At 36.2% G+C, this 13544-nt stretch overlaps 2 protein-coding genes across 2 annotated transcripts; one reads left to right on the top strand and one right to left on the bottom strand.

The window, feature by feature from the left end:
- The first annotated feature begins 3173 nt into the window (after positions 1–3173).
- Positions 3174–4292, top strand: LOC113708389 (uncharacterized). Its single transcript, XM_027230848.1, has one exon. The coding sequence runs from the start codon at positions 3174–3176 to the stop codon at positions 4290–4292; it is 1119 nt and encodes a 372-aa protein (XP_027086649.1).
- A 505-nt stretch (positions 4293–4797) lies between these two features.
- Positions 4798–5728, bottom strand: LOC113707869 (uncharacterized). Its single transcript, XM_027230249.2, has one exon. It carries the CDS (start codon positions 5674–5676, stop codon positions 4999–5001), a length of 678 nt encoding a protein of 225 aa, XP_027086050.2. The 5' UTR covers positions 5677–5728; the 3' UTR covers positions 4798–4998.
- Between the last annotated feature and the right edge of the window lie 7816 nt (positions 5729–13544).

The raw sequence follows: 13544 nt of genomic DNA, 5'->3' as shown, positions 1-13544 counted from the left end.
AAAAGTGGAGAGAAAAGGAAATCACAGGAAGACTGGCATGGTTCGGATTTAATGGAAGAAGACCTTACAGAAGGTCCTCAACACAAGCTCCTCAAAAAGGATCAAATTGCTACTCACCCGGGAGGGGAATTGGAGGCTAGCCCCATAATGCCTCCACAACCACAATGTGGGTGGCGGTGTGGAATTGTCGAGGTGCAGGAGGCCCATTGACAATTCCCTAACTCAAGGAGGTTCTTCACCTCCACTCTCCTAGTATTGTGTTTTTGTGTGAAACAAAAAATCAAGAAAAATATATGATTCAGGTACAAAAAAGAATTAAGTTCGATCACAGTGTTGTTGTTAATTCGAAGGGTAGGGCAGGAGGTTTAGCTTTGTTTTGGAAGGAGGAGGTGCAACTGCTGGACGTGCAAAACACTGATTGGTACATTGCAGCAAAGGTGGTAGATGGGGAGATGAATGATTAATGGTGGCTGGTAGGACTTTATGCTAGCACAGAGGAACGGGAAAGAGTGTAACAATGGGAGATGATAGGGGAAAAAAGGTTGGAATGGGGAGGGAAATAGGTAGTAGTAGGCGATTTCAATGACATTTGCTCCAATGGGGAGAAATGGGGTGGGAGGGAGAGGTCTGAGGGGAGTTTTAGGGATTTCAATAGGTTCATCTCCGGGAATGGGTTGGTGGATATTGGGTATAAGGAGGTTCCTTGGACCTGGAGTAATACGTGGGATGGAGGGGGGAGATAAAAGAGAGGTTAGATAGGTGTTTAGGTAGTGTTGGGTGGGTTCAATTGGTTGAGCATGTCACAGTGGAACATATTGTATTAGAGGCATCTGATCATTGTTTGCTACTGATGGATAACAACCCGAAGCAAAGACGTGTAAAGAGAAGATTCTTTTTTGATCAAAGGTAGGCCAAGGACAATGCTTCTGAGGCTATTGTCAAACGTGTTTGGGAGCCGGAACTTAATGGTTCAAGAATGTTCAAAGTGGTTAAGAGAATTAGGGAGTGTCGAATAGCCTTGCTTGAATGGAACAGGACAACCAAAAGTAATTCTAGAGCAAAAATTCTGGAGCTGAAGGACAAGCTACGGGCAGCTCGTGAAGAAGGAGAGTTGGGCAATAGAGTAGCTATAACAGGTTTGAAGCTAATGCTAAGCAAAGCTTACAAGGAGGAAAAGCTCTACTGGAGCTAGAAATCTAAAAGTAGATGGCTCAAGGAAGGGGACAAAAACACTACCTATTTTCATCTAAGTGTAATGGCCAATAGGAAGCGAAATGCCATCAGCACAATCCAGAAGCCAAATGGGGAATGGTGTAAGAGTGATGTGGAGATCGAAGAGGAATTAAGTAAACACTATGACAAACTATTCACATCCACTGAGCCAACTGAATTTGATGAAGTGCTGAATGGCATACCTCGCACTTTCCAATCTCATGAGCACATAGTTGATTAAACCACTGAACGAGATGGAGATCAAACATGCCATTTTTTCCATGTTCCCAAACAAAGCTCCCGGTGTTGATGGTATGCCCCCTTTATTTTTCCAAACTTACTGGCATATTATCCAAGGAGATGTTGTTAATGATGTCTCCAGTTTTTTTCATACGGGCAATATCCTTATTGCTATCAATGAGACCATTATTTCCCTTATCCCTAAGGTTGAGAATCCTGTTGTCCTTACTAATTACAGGCCTATTAGCCTTTGTATTGTGCTTTATAAAATCATCTCTAAAATATTGGCTAATAGACTGAAAAAATGCCTTAAGTATTGTATTAGCCTAGGCCAATCTGCTTTTGTTCCAGGGAGACAGATTCTAGATAATGTTGTCATTGCTCATGAAATTTTGCATTTTCTGAAAAATAAAAGAACTGGTAAAAAAGGTTTCATGACTCTAAAGTTGGATATGTCTAAAGCTTATGATAGAGTTGAGTGGAAATTTTTAGGCCGGATATTGTTGTACATGGGTTTTTGTCCAACTTTTGTTCACTGGATCATGACTTGTATTTCCATAATATCGAACTCTTTTAATCTGAATGGACAAAAGGTGGGACGTGTCAAACCTTCCAGAGGTCTTCGACAAGGAGATCCTTATCCCTTTATTTATTCATTATCTATATGAAGGGGCTGTCAAATTTACTAAAGAAAGCTGTGGACAGTAAGCATCTAACAGGAATCAAAGTTTGCAAAGACAGCCCTATGGTTTCTCATCTATTTTTTGCAGATGATTCACTCCTGTGTTGCAAAGCAAGTATGGAGGAGGCTCAGAAGCTAAAGGAGATCATTCAGAAATATGGCCCGGCTACAGGACAGGTTATCAATTTCGAAAAATCAGCCATGTTCTTTACTAGAAATACGCCAAACTTGATCAGAAGGGAGATTAGTGAGGTCCTGGACAACGTGAATGAAGCTTCTTGTGGAAAATATTTAGGTTTACCCATGACTATTGGGAGAGGAAAGAAGCAGGTTTTTGGGTGCTTGAAAAGTACAGTTACTAGCAAGTTACAAGGGTGGAAACATAAACTGCTTAGTCAAGGGGGGCAAGGAGGTTTTGATTAAATTCGTCATCATGGCCTTGCCAACATATAATATGTCTTGTTTCATGCTTCCTAGAGGCTTGTGCAGGGACATTTGCGCGACAATTGCTAGGTTTTGGTGGGGCGGGGGCAGGCTGAGAACAAGGTGCATTAGGTTAAATGGAGTAAGCTTTCCCAAATTAAAGGGAAATGGGGTTTGGGTTTTAGAGATTTGGAGGCATTCAATTTAGCCTTGCTTGCAAAACAAATTTGGAGAGTTATTACCAATCCAAATTGTTAGTAAGCAAGGTTTTGAAAGCCAAGTACATGAAGGATGAAGATTGGCTATATCAACAGGCCCCTAATTCTGCATCTTGGTGCTGGAAAAGTATGCACAAGGGGGGAGAGCTACTCTTACAGGGTCTGTACAAGCGAGTGGGGGATGGAAGGTCTATCAAAATCTGGCAAGACGGTGGGTACCTAATTCTTCGAATGGGAAAGTGTCTACGCCAAATCCTGTTGGCTGCCAACTAAAGTCCATTCACGAGCTAATAGAGGGAAAGAGGTGGAACACAGATTTGCTGCAAATCTAGTTTTAGGCGGAAGATGTGGAGCGCATAACTAGCATTCCCCTCAGTCTCTACCCAAGAAAGGACAAAATGTATTGGAATCAAAGCAAGTCGGGTGTTTATACTGTGAAAACAGGCTATGTGGTGGCAAAAGAGGGGAGGGATAACATAGACAATAGGTTAGTACATAATTCTGACACTAGTTGGGAGATTAGGAAGCATACGGTGTGGAAAAAACTATGGAGTTTGAATATTAAGTTGAAGCTGAAGCATTTCCTTTCGAGATGTCTACAAAATGGGCAGGCCACGAATGAAGCAATCCATCACAGAATTGGAAAGGGAAGTGTCTGGTGTCATGGCTGTGGGGAAGGTACAGAAACAATCGAGCACATTTTCTTTTTCTGTCCCAAAGCCCAACTAGTCTGGAGGCTAGCGCCTGTGAGGTGGGATGGATTAGTGGAGCTACAATGCAATATGTGGAGATGGTGGGAGGCTGTGGTGGATTCAGCAGGGGAAGCAAATGGAGCTGAACGCATCCAACTCACGGTAAATGTCTTTTGGCAGCTATGGAAAGCTAGGAACAAAATGGTGTTCCAGATGGAGAACGTGGATGCAAAAGCTATTGTCGACAAAGCTCAACTGGAGTGGCTGGAATATATTGCGGCTAATGAAACAGACCACCAAACACATGCTTCACTAGAAATGGAGGTACACGTTCCGCAACATTGGGAGCCACCCAAGGAAGGTATTATGAGAATCAATACGGATGCAGCAATTTCAGCTAAAATGGTCAGGACCGGATTGGGAATCATCGCAAGGAATTGGCATGGGCAGATTGTGAAAGCTCAAGGGATCATAGGAAAAAGAAGAAGTGATGTGGCCACAGAGGAATCTCTGGCCATCAGAGGCGCATTGGAGATGGCTCAGTTTGCAGGATGGACAAAAATAGAAGTCCAATCTGACTGCAAGAATATTGTGAGCTCTATTAACTCAGGCAATGTTCAGGATTGTAAACTTCAAACAATCCTTGAAGACATTGAGGCCCTAAAGAATAGCTTTGATAGCTGCCTGTTCTCTTTTGTTCCCAGAACCGTGAATGCTTGTAGTCATGCACTGGCTCAGTTTGCAGTTAGGTCGGTTCGAAATTTTGAATGGGAAGATTTATTTCCAATATGGCTATCGCAGTTAGCTAGTAAGAATATGGGGTAGTTACCCTTTTTGTAATTAACTGTTGTAATATCAAGTGTTAATATCTATAAAAATTTGTTATCGTTTGTTAAAAAAAAAAAGTATATATTAAGCCAATATAAATTTTATTAAATAGTTATCTATATTCATGTGAAATCATGATTATAGAACTATAATTTGCCGAAAGGTATTATATTTCTATATTCATGAAGTAGTTATTATATTATATATAACTTCTTTATTACATATATACAAAGAAATAATTGTCACTCATTTGTAAAATGGCCCAACTGAATATAATATTTCTGTTTTGGTTTTATAAGTGAATAATTGTTTCTCGCTTATGAAGTAAACACTACCACGTCATTATTAATCCAAAGGTAGGATATGATGATGCATTAGATTGCTCACCTAATGATTTAATTATTTAGTAAATCTATTGAGCAAGTTAGTTTGCTAGATATTAAATTAGCAAATTTTTCCATGCCCAAAGATAAGGACTATTTTTTTTAAAAAAAAACTGTAGTTTGCCTAAAAGAATAAATGAGCCATTGATGAGCAATGTGTGAAAAGTTTATCAACAATGATTTCGCTTGTTTACAATCAAAATTGAAAGAATCAGCTTCGGCATCTAGAAGAAATATGCCTAATATGCAAGCCATAAAAAACAAGTAACAAAAGAGGGCTAAGTGATGCCTAAAAAAAGGTTCATTCAATCATTCAATCATCAAACTCCTAAGCTGGAAAGGGAAAAGATCAAAGCTCCAACTGCTACTGAAACCAGTATAGGGATTTTGAACAAAGCATTGGCACCATTGCACTGATCATTTGCACCACTAAAGCATCCAGGCCTGCTTATCTTGGCCACACCTCCCTCCAAGACAAAGCTGCTGTTTGATGTGCCATTGCTAAAGAGCACACACCAGAAGTAGGGAGAACCACCATCTGAACCACTTACAGCAGCACCAACCTCTGTGTGATTTTTACTGTACAGTATCTCCACGCTCTTACTGTTTTTCATTAGAATCCCGGAGAATGCTTCATCAGGCTTCACATACTTTGTCTCACACCCCAGTAAACGGCCAGTAATTGGTCCAAGAGTCTTAACCTCCACCGCACAGTTTGGTGCAAATATCTCAGCAAATTCTCCGTCAGCAGGTTTCTTAGCATTTGGTCCTCCAACTTCATTACAATCACCTTGGTATGCTTTTATGTATTGCAAAGCTATACATGCCAAGCCTGGGTTGCTGTAAAGTGTGGACGATTTATGTGCCGTCCGATTGCTATTTAATGCAGCCACTAACTGATCAGCAGGATTGTCAGTAACTTTATTCTGAAGAGTAGCAGCTTCAGCTGAAATGAAGAAAATGCAGCAGCCCAGCAACAGCCACGTTTGAGTTGCCATCTATCAGAAGAAGAATCAAGAATCCAGTCTGTTTCTTGATCAAAACTTTCAAAAAAGATAAGGACTATTTCTTTAACTTATTGTTTTAGCTTATGAGTTTAGATTTACTATTTAATATTATAGTAAGACAAAATCGCATCCTTATGCCTTATAAAAGTATTCTCATTTTTAACTTGTGTTATATTCCAATAATTTGTAATTATTACTTTATATTGGCCATATTATTCTGTTCTCTTGATTTTGGGTGTAAAATTAAATTAGCACATATGAGTATGAATCTCACTTTAATGTGTATGTGCTAATATAATGGTTGGATGCAAATAGTTAAAGGAATTAATAATATTAATATGCTCATCAAATATTGTATTCACATAAAATATAGGGTTATCACCCTTAAAGTGATTAAAGTCAAAATTTCCATAAAGGTGGTGTGGAATTATAATATAACTAGTTTTGTACCCGTTCATTGAACGGAAATTTTTAAAAAATAAACTATTTAATCAATTTTATGAAAATGTCGATATGAAATACAAACTTAATGTATATTTTATTATAACCTTTCTTAAGTATATTACTATATGTGCATTGTAATATAAAGTATTCTTATACTATAAATTTGAACATCTAATTCAGTAAATAATAATTTAAAAATAAAAAATAACATTCGACGATACCATAACATTCAAAAACTTAAAAATAAATAAAAAGTGCACTAAATAGTATCAAATAATATTCTACTCTTCACAAACTTGTTTTTGTTTTTCTTCTGTTTGAACATTCTTCTCGATTTATCTGTGCAAATCAGCATTTATTGATTTGCCATTATCACTGCATGAGAGCAAAGCAGGATCACTAAGTATAAAAAAATAAATGATTTATCGCATTCAAGATTGTGTATAACAATACGTAAAGATTATAATTTAAGAAAGTAAAATAGTATATTAAATCTACCTTCTCATGTAAATCTTTTTATGAGAATTCCCTTCCTCTGTGGTTTTTGTTGAACCCTCTGATGAATGATTCATATGAAGTGTATTGAAATATTGTTAATTACAATCATCTGTTATACTAATTGGGATCTGGGAAGAAGATACTTCAGGTTAGTATTGATTGTCGGTTCCACCAATCTGATAATAATTTATCAAAATTAAAGGCAAAAATATTATGTGAGATATAATATGTGAAATATAAGAGAAATTTATTACTAATTCAAGATATATTACTAATCCTATGTGTTGATAAAAAAACAAACAGAAAATAAAACAAAAAATAAACAAAATTCAAGATATGTTACTAAACTTTTACAATTGAAGATCAACATGCCTTTTTTAAAAAATATATGTATTGAAAGAAGATGTACCTGATAATTAAGATGAGTGGAAACCCAAAATCGATATTTTAATGTGCCAACCACTTGCACTGAAAATACCTAACCATGAATTTGATGCATGAAATCAATATATTAGAGGCTATATGTAGTGTAGGCATAAGAAATAAGAATTGATAAGAATATAAAGAGATATTGATAAAAACATTAAAAGTAGGTTTATCTTGATTTAAGTTGTTTAAAATACGTAACTTTGGGTAGGAAATAAGAATCCTATAATATTAAGAATTCTTATAGAAAATAAAAGTGCGTTCTCAAAACAGATTTTACCTACCTTGAAGACCACCTCAACTATATCGAGTCCTTTTTAAGTGCATGGACTCTTATGATGTGGGTCCACACAGCTCCCCACCATCTGAGTAGAAATGTATTGTGAATCCTATAACTTAGCAATGAGTATAACCTGCATGTTTTGATTAACAACGAAAGGGTTTATAGCAATTTACAAACCCGTGCTCAAATAGGAATTTATTTTTGACCGTACGGGTCAAATATATATAGTTAATTGGATTCAATTAACTTTTTTTTCCATAAATTTTGTGCTATGCACTATGTCTTGATAACGTACTTAATAATAAAATTTATTAAGAATCCTATTTCCAACATCAGATATTAACTTCTGTTATTAATGGTTCCTTTTGAAATTAGTTACTTTTCTACTTCTTATAATGATAACAATTCTTATTTATTTCAGTTCCCTATGTAGTACACAAATTATTGGCATGAATTGGAGATATATCTAATAGAGATATTTATGTCTCTTTTATTTATATCGCATTACTTTCTAGTTCCCTTTTTGGGTAGGAAATAAGAATCATATAATATTAAGAATTCTTATAAGAAATAAAAATTGATATATATCTAAACAAAAAAGGAGCAAGCCACGTAGGAAACTACTTGCCGTCTCGTTAAGCCGCGTAGGAAAGAGAAAACATAAAGAGATAAGAATGAGAATATGACTTTATTATATATATATATATATATATATATATATATATGATTTTGACTAAGCACCCTCAAAACACTTTTTGTTTTGACTCTCGAATGGTCTGAATTAATTCTTGAATTTAACGTGCAAGCTACTGATTTATGTATGGTAAATCCCATGCTTGAATTTTTTGATAATTTCTTGTTCTCTTTTGAAGTTTTGAACTATTCAAAAATCTTCCACAATACACATTAAAGGCTATGGTCAATGCTGACACTTAACCATATGTATGTGAAAGAATAAGAGTACAGTAAAACTTCTATAAATTAATAACTTTGGGACCACACAAATTCTATTAATTTAAGGAGGTATTAATTAATCAATAAATTAATAATTTATTAATTTATCATGTACTTACAATTGAAAAAATATTTTCTTTTACGTAACGGCACATCTAGACCAGCCTAGCTTACTTCTACTCTTAAGAGGAGAGGGAACCTACTCTATGGGATGGCTCAACTGAGTCGGGAGAACATGACGGGAATTGAACCACCATCAGACTAGACGGGTGCACCACACACCCATATGAATTTAGAACAAATCTCATATTAAGGCACATTGATGGGAGGCATATTGAACCCTTGATCTCTCACCTCACAATTAATGTGGTGGCCAACTCCTCTAAAGGGAGTTGGTTCAATTGAAAAAATACTTATTTAATCAACTATTGTTTTATTAATAAAAGGAGTCTAAAAATATAGGAAATATAAACAAATTCATATCTACTTGATTTACATGTATAATTTAATTCTATTAATATCTTCAATGTACGTATGTAACTAATATCATTTTTCTATTATTAAGAGGTTAAAAGGATTAAGAATACTATTATTGATAGATGCCCACTTCTATTTTATTAAATGCATACAATGAATCATATTAATAATGTGTGTGTGTGTGTATGACAAGGAAGTCTTTTTATAATAGATAAAAATAAAGTTTTCTCATGTATCTCACTGTAAAACATTAAACTATGGCTCCCTATGTAAAAGGTTTTCACAAATTAATAGTAGACTCAAATTTTAGGTAAATACGATATGTAATTTTTGTGAATAATCAATTTACATATGAATGGGACCAAATGGTTATTGAAAGTTTTCAAAAAAATATTATCTTTTTTTTAGATCAACAGATATATTATTTATTCATGGAAAAGAAAGACAAAAACATTCCTCTTACATATGCCTAATTTTTTGAATTATTATCTTATTATTTTATCAAAGTTAATAATTTAGCTCGTTAGTCCAAGTCGAGACCAAGAAATGTTATTATTCAATAGAGGTTATTAATTTATTGAGTATTAATTTATACAGGTTTTATTGTAGTTTAAATATGAGAGATGAGACATTATAAGTTAATATTGTGTCTCATTAATGTAGAAATGCAAATAGAAGCAATGATGCTTTCTTGAACGGAGAAATATAAATTAAAATAAATATTTGTCGTCCTTATCTAACCAGAAAATATTGAGGTTGATACATACATAAATGATATTATATTAAATAGTATATTTTTCAAAGTTGAATAAAATGGGAGATCTTTCACAAAAGTTGGTCAAAACAAAAAAAAAAAATCTCTGATGTATATGCTTTTAAAGTTGGTATTGATTGTTCTTGTTACTATTTGCTATGGGCAAAAAAGCATATTCAACTATGAACATTGTGAAAGCACAACTAAATTGAAGATTTTTAGATGAATGATTGTATTGTCCCTGTAAACCAACCTAGAGGAGTGGATTGATGTTTGAGGGGTCTTGGAATTAACAAAAACTAGCCAAAGATTAATTATAAATAGAAATGAATACAAATAAAACACCCCAAATCAGAATAATAACAATAAGATCAAACAAACTGGAGTGGAAATAATTAAATTTAAAGTGTAAAAACATAAACAGAAATAGGGGCAAGAATTTATAGTGATTTCGACTGGTTTATAATCGAAAAATAGTTTACATTTTCAAAATGTCGTAACATTGTGCTAATAGATGTGCTAGTTCCAAATTTACTTGTTTTTTGGAATTACTTAAAGGCCATGGGAAGAATCAAAATAAAAAGGATTTGAAGTTTTTTTTTTGGCAAACCCCAAGATGGGGTGGGAACGAAGCCCAAGATGGGGTGGGAACGAAGTTGTATTTTTTTTTTTTACACTTTTTAGGTTGTAATACTAGAAAATTCATTTTCATTACATTATTTATTTTTGCTACAAAAGAAGTAGTAGGAACTATGGATGTTTTTATGGATCTCAGTCCTATTTTTTGGGAAAATCACTCAAAACATCTCTCACATTTTGTAAAATCACTTTTTTCATCTATCATTTTTAAAAGTATACTTTTACGTCCCTTACAAATTCACATTTATCAAATTTGGTGCCTATTTAGATTTTCAATTAGTTTTTTATCGGAATCCACCACGTGCTTTGCACGTGATCATTTTTTAAAAGTAAAATTGTCAAATCAAAATTTACATAATTCGATCCATAGTCCCTCACATTTCATAAAATAATCTTTTTTGTCCCTCGCATTTCACAAAATGAATTTTTTCATCCTTCATCTTTTACAAAATAAAATTTTTCATCCCTCATTGATCATGTGTACAAATAACTTTTTTTTAAACTCATTATATATATATATATTTGATTTCACCTGAATAATATGAATAGCATGTAATATATCTCTATTTGATTTTGTCTGAATGTATTGTTTAGGTGAAATTAAATACATATATACAGGAGTTTAAAAAAATTATTAGTTTTTCACTCATATTCATTTCCTTTTACTCAAAAATTGAAAATAAAGAAGACATTTAATCCTAAATATTATCAAGTGTTTATATTGAATTAAATTTGGACAGAAAAATAAACAAAATAAAAGTATGACAAATAGAAGTAAGTGATTGATACTTTCAAATTTTAAGACAATTATAAGGTAAGAAATTCAACTGTTTTAGCGAGTAAAAATTTCAGATTTAAACTGTAATTTGTTAAGATGACTATAGAATTCGAAATAAGACCAATTAATTAGATGACCTTATTATACAATTCAATAAATGAATTATTACCAAAAGAGAAATGTTACAAATATTGAAGAGATTCACATGGTAAAATCATATATATATATATATATATATATATATATATATATATATATATATATATATATATATATGAGTTTAAAACACAATTGTTAGACTTAAACCCATGTATATATCTATTGAATAGCATATATATAATTACAATTAGTCTGTTTAGGTGAAATCAAATAGAGATATATTATATACTATTCGTATTGTTCAGGTGAAACCCATATTAGACCTCGTGCGACGTCGGCGTCTAAGAGGAATGCAGGTCATGCAAAGTAGCTAAGTGGAAGTGATGTATTATTGATATGGTAAGAGTTTTGCAGGCGACACTTTCTGTGGGGTTTTTTCCAAAATAGTAGGGAGGGCTACGGTGCTAGGGTTTTGTCCATGGGTGCGGCTAGTACAAGGGGGTGGGTGCGGCCAGCCATGGCAGCCCTCCGTCCACCTGATGAGGGGCATCCTGTGTCCCCTACTTTCCAATGCAAGTCCTTTTCTGAGCTATTCGTGTAGAACTCATCGCAGCCTTCGCTTTCCATTGCGGCAGAGAAGGCTACGCACAAAGGGGAGCCAGTAGTTATATTTTCACAGGCAGCAGTGGAAGCTTTATCTAGTCTGTTTCGCTATGCATTGGTTGGTAAATTCTCCAGAGGCAGACCGAAGATAGAGGAGGTGTGAAAGTTTTTGCGTCACTGGATCTGCGAGAGAACCCCACGGTGGGCTTGTTGGATGCGCCAAATGTTCTGATTCAGTTGCGCAATGAAGTGGATTTCCATCACATATGGTTTAGGAAGATCTGGTATGTGTCTTCCACTTCTTTGAGAGTTTTCAAATGGACCTCGACTTTCCATGTTGACAAGGAGTCTTCGGTGGTTCCTCTGTGGCTCTAACTACCAAAACTTCCGCTGCACTTTTTAAACAAAGAGGTGCTTTTCCAGATTGCTTCCATTGTGGGAAATCTCTTGTTGCTTGACACGGCTACCCTTGCTGTGTCAAGGCCACGTGTGGTACGGATGTGCGTGGAGGTGGATCTGTTGAGACCAATGCCTTCACGGGTTTGGATTGGGAATGGTAACCATGCGGTTTCTGGCAGGAGCTGGTGGTTGAAAATCCTCCTAGGTATTACTCACACTGCTTCCGCCAAGGCCACGACAAGGAGACCTGCCATGTTCTAAAACATGAGTTGCAGAGTTCTACAGGCCAGCAGGCCAAGACAACTAAGACAGGAGAGCTTCGACTGAAGGCGTCTGCTGTCACAGGAGACCAAGGTCAGGTGCCAACGGAGGGCATTGGGGAAAGGTCTTCCTTGATGCTGCAGGAGATGGCGGCTGATCCTGAGGCAATGGTGGCACCCTCGAGGCTTGCTTCATGTGGCATGCTGGACTCTGAGAGGGCGCAAGACAACGAACCGAGGGATGAGGGAGTTCAAGGTGAACAGGGGCGGCAACCCACGATAGCTATGCTTCCAATCGTGGAGTGGGAGAGGAGAACAACGGCTGACGGTAAGGTATTTGTTGCGGTCGACGAGGCAAGCGCTGGGGTGGAGTTGACAATTCCTGAGGCAGGCAGGAAAAGCATCAAGTCTGGGGGAAAGGGGTTGCCCGAGAGGGTTGTTATGGTGCAGGCTGCTGAGTGCCAGCAAAGTCTTCAGAGGATAAAACGATGGCTGACGGCATATAGGAAGCTTAGCGACAGGTGGGTAATTTATGTCCCAGGGGCGGGTGTCCCAGGGATCGTGTTAGAGGGAAGGTGTCACCACTAGAGACATTGCATATAGATACGATGGCGATCTCTGGCAATCATGTGCAGGAGGCCGTGGGTCGTAAGGAGAGAATTGCTGCAAAGTCACGAGGTCTTCGTGCTGGCTTCTCGTCTAACAGGACTCTAAGATCTATGGTTAGTTCCTCTACAAATACTTTCTCTGTGCTCTCTGATGATCAAGTTACTGTTTTGGAATATAAGAGGAGTGGCTCCAGCTCCTAACTTAAAACGGCTGAGGAAACTTATTAAACTGTATGCACTACAATTGGTGGTTATTGTTGAACTTAAGTTGAGGTTGGAGGCTATAACTGATATTAAATTAAAGTTGGGAATGGATTGTTGTATGACCAATCAATGGGGTTCCGTTTTGGTGTTTTACCGGTCTTTGTTTACTTGTCAGAATGTTGGGGAATCGCCCCAGCACTTAACTATTCAAGTTCAATCTCACCTTTTTCAAGAGTCCATTATTTTGTCATGCATATATGCTAAGTGTACGAACCAGGAGAGGGAGGAGTTGTGGAGTGCCTTGTTGAGGGATAAGCGTACCTTGAACCCGTGGTTTTTGGTGGGGGATGTCAAAGTGGTCACAAACGAGAGGGAGAAAAGGGGCGATTTGCCATTTAGACTGTCAGAAGGGTTAGATTTTTTGAATTTCATG

Source organism: Coffea arabica, chromosome 9c (genome assembly GCF_036785885.1).
Source record: "Coffea arabica cultivar ET-39 chromosome 9c, Coffea Arabica ET-39 HiFi, whole genome shotgun sequence".
NCBI classification, from domain to species: domain Eukaryota; kingdom Viridiplantae; phylum Streptophyta; class Magnoliopsida; order Gentianales; family Rubiaceae; genus Coffea; species Coffea arabica.
The sequence above is the reverse complement of the archived record's forward strand: the minus strand, read 5'-3'. Positions and strand labels throughout refer to the sequence as shown.